At 41.2% G+C, this 2,682-nt stretch overlaps 1 protein-coding gene across 1 annotated transcript; it reads right to left on the bottom strand.

The window, feature by feature from the left end:
• Window positions 1-213: 213 nt before the first annotated feature.
• LOC129069790 (annexin A2-like) lies at window positions 214-1,256 on the bottom strand. Its single transcript, XM_054572440.1, is given in 2 exon segments — window positions 214-825; window positions 828-1,256. Coding segments are annotated over 2 exon segments (993 nt in total). The 5' UTR covers window positions 1,209-1,256.
• Between the last annotated feature and the right edge of the window lie 1,426 nt (window positions 1,257-2,682).

The raw sequence follows: 2,682 nt of genomic DNA, 5'->3' as shown, positions 1-2,682 counted from the left end.
GGCTAAAAGGAGAGACTAGTTGGGAAAGCCAGGCAATGCTTGGGCAACTAAAAAAGTGGGGGCAGGAGCAATGCTAACATCATCCTCACAGGGATGGGCACAGGGGCGAGGTAGGGGTGGGGGAGGCGTGCTATTAGTCACAAGCTTATTTTCTAGAATCATTAGCTGGAAGCACAGGAGCACCACTCCCGGACACTTGAGCCGTCTCGGGCCTCAGTTGTCCCCACCACACAGGTATAGCAGCACTTTCCGGTAGTCACCCTTGGTGTCTTGCTGGATGTAGTAGTACAGGGACTTGACGTACTTCTTCTTGAATTCAGACCTGATTTTCAACATGTTCACTTCACTGCGGGAGACCATGATTCTGATCAAGACCTTGTCGCGTGTCCCCTTGCCCTTCATGGAGTCATACAGTCGGTCAGCAAAATACAGGGGCTTGTTCTGGATACACCGGACCGCGTTCAGGAAAGCGTTTTCCAGGTCCCCCTTGACTTCCTTCTTGATGCTCTCCAACATGTCATAAGGGCTATAGCTCTTGTACATTTCAAATACTTTCTGAAGGTGGCACACGCTCTGCTCAGTCATGACGCTGATCCACTTGGGAACATCGGTTCCTTTCCTCTTCACTTCAGCATCATAGAGATCCCGGGCATCTTGGTCAATCAGTTCATAATCAATGACAGAGCCATCTTCTGCTCTTCTACCCTTGGCGAGGGCCACCATCAGCTTGCGGAAGTCACCAGATGTGTCAGAAACAATGTCCTTCTCCTGGTCAGTCTTGTACATTTCCTTGTAGATTCTGTTAATTTCCTGTAGCTCCTGTAGCTGTAGGTCCTTGAGCAGATGATCTCAATGAGAGAGTCTTCATCGGTCCCCAGCCCCTTCATGGAGGCCTTCAGCTTGGAGGCATCATATGGAGCAGGTGTTTTCAATAGGCCCAGAATCACCGTCTCCAGGTGGCCAGACAAGGCCGACTTCAGTGCTGATGCAAGTTCCTTCTCGGTCCTTCTCTGGTAGACGAAGGCGATGTCCTGTCTCTGTTCATTGCTGCGGTTGGTCAGAATGTTGATGGTGGCCGTTTCAATGTTCAAAGCATCCCAGTCGGCATCAAAGTTGGTGTAGGCTTTGACTGACCCATAAGCATTTGAGGGTGTAGAGTGCTCACCCTCCAAGCTGAGTTTGCACAGAATTTCATGAACAGTAGACATTTTGAAAGAAGCTGGGCCGGGCACTGAGAGCTGTGAGTGTCCCCAGATCCAGAGCCTATTTCTTATCTAAGCACAGCAATGGAATATTTGTCACAGCTCATATACACAACTTCCAACAGTGTAGGGTATCCGGATGAAACACATGAACTCGATGGAGGGAGGTGTTATTTTCGTCTGTAAGCAAAGACCTTTAGTTTACACACACAAACAATGATCTAAATAACTAATTTATTGAATCCTTACTACCAGTCAATTACCATGCTGGATATTTTACATATATTTACTTCTAAATCTATAATGTCATTCACACAATAACCCAATAAGGTTTGTGATTCCTCATTTTACAAAGAGGCACTTCAGGTTTAGGAAAATATGCATCACATCCAGAATCACACAACTAGCCCATTTCTAGGCCTACATAAAAACCCAGGTTTTGCTTCTCTAAATCCTGCTCTCACATCTACTCCTATGTTCTGCCTATACTTCAGTCCAGTCAGAAGGGTCATCTCCTTTCCTGCCTTTAGTTCCTGTAATGTTACCTCGGCTTCATTGGTCTGGAAAATGAGAATCCTGAGGTCTCCCCTAAACATCCAATTCAGTACGTTAAACTCTTGTGAAGAAGATCTTTGTCCTTTATATTAGACAGTAAGCTTTTTTTTTTTTTTTTTTTTTTTTTTTTGGTGTGGCTCTGCTTCAGGTTCCTTCTTTAAAAAAATGGTTAATGCAATTTTAATGAGTTTTTTGAGTCAACCTTTGGATGTAGAAAAGAAATAAAATAGAATTTTAAAAAATTTCCTTTCATACAATTAGAGCAATTCAGAATTAAAAAATTTTTCATATAAACTAAATTAAACTATTTGAAATTACTTGAGTAAATTTGGGTAACCATGGAAAGTATTATTTCATATTTAGAAAAGAAATTTTTAATTTTTGAATATTAAAAATAGTTTTGAATGGTAGGTTGAACATTTCATAACAGCAATCCTGGAAAAATGAAGACAAAAATTACATGCAAGCCTTTCAATTGTGAATAGAAATATCTAAGGGCTAAATGTATCTGAACAACATTAAAGCAGGAATTAAGCTCATTTTCAGAAGTAATTTAAATCAAACATTTGTTTTAGAAGTCTACAACCAGTTGAAATGGTGAGCAAAGCAATTTGTTGGGGGGATAGAGTCAGACCTGTCTTCTCCAATTTAATGTCCGTGTGAATGACCTAAGTATGTTTTCAGAGTACAGATCCTGATTCAGTAGGTTTGAAGTGAGACCTGAGATTCTTTATTTTCAAGAAGCTCCCAGAGCTTACCTATCCTGCTGTCAGTGGGCCACAATTTTAACAGAAAGGACAAGCTGCCAATTTTGGTAGTTGTCTGAAATGAGAAGGCAATAACACTTGATAATCACAGTACTTGGTCATTTATTGTTTTTAGTCATTTATAGACATTATGGTATTATATCTTATACTATTATGGT

Source organism: Pteronotus mesoamericanus, unplaced genomic scaffold, assembly GCF_021234165.1.
Source record: "Pteronotus mesoamericanus isolate MK-2021 breed Mesoamerican mustached bat unplaced genomic scaffold, CSHL_Meso_final contig_24, whole genome shotgun sequence".
NCBI classification, from domain to species: Eukaryota; Metazoa; Chordata; class Mammalia; order Chiroptera; family Mormoopidae; genus Pteronotus; species Pteronotus mesoamericanus.
This window is presented reverse-complemented; position numbering and strand designations above follow the sequence as displayed.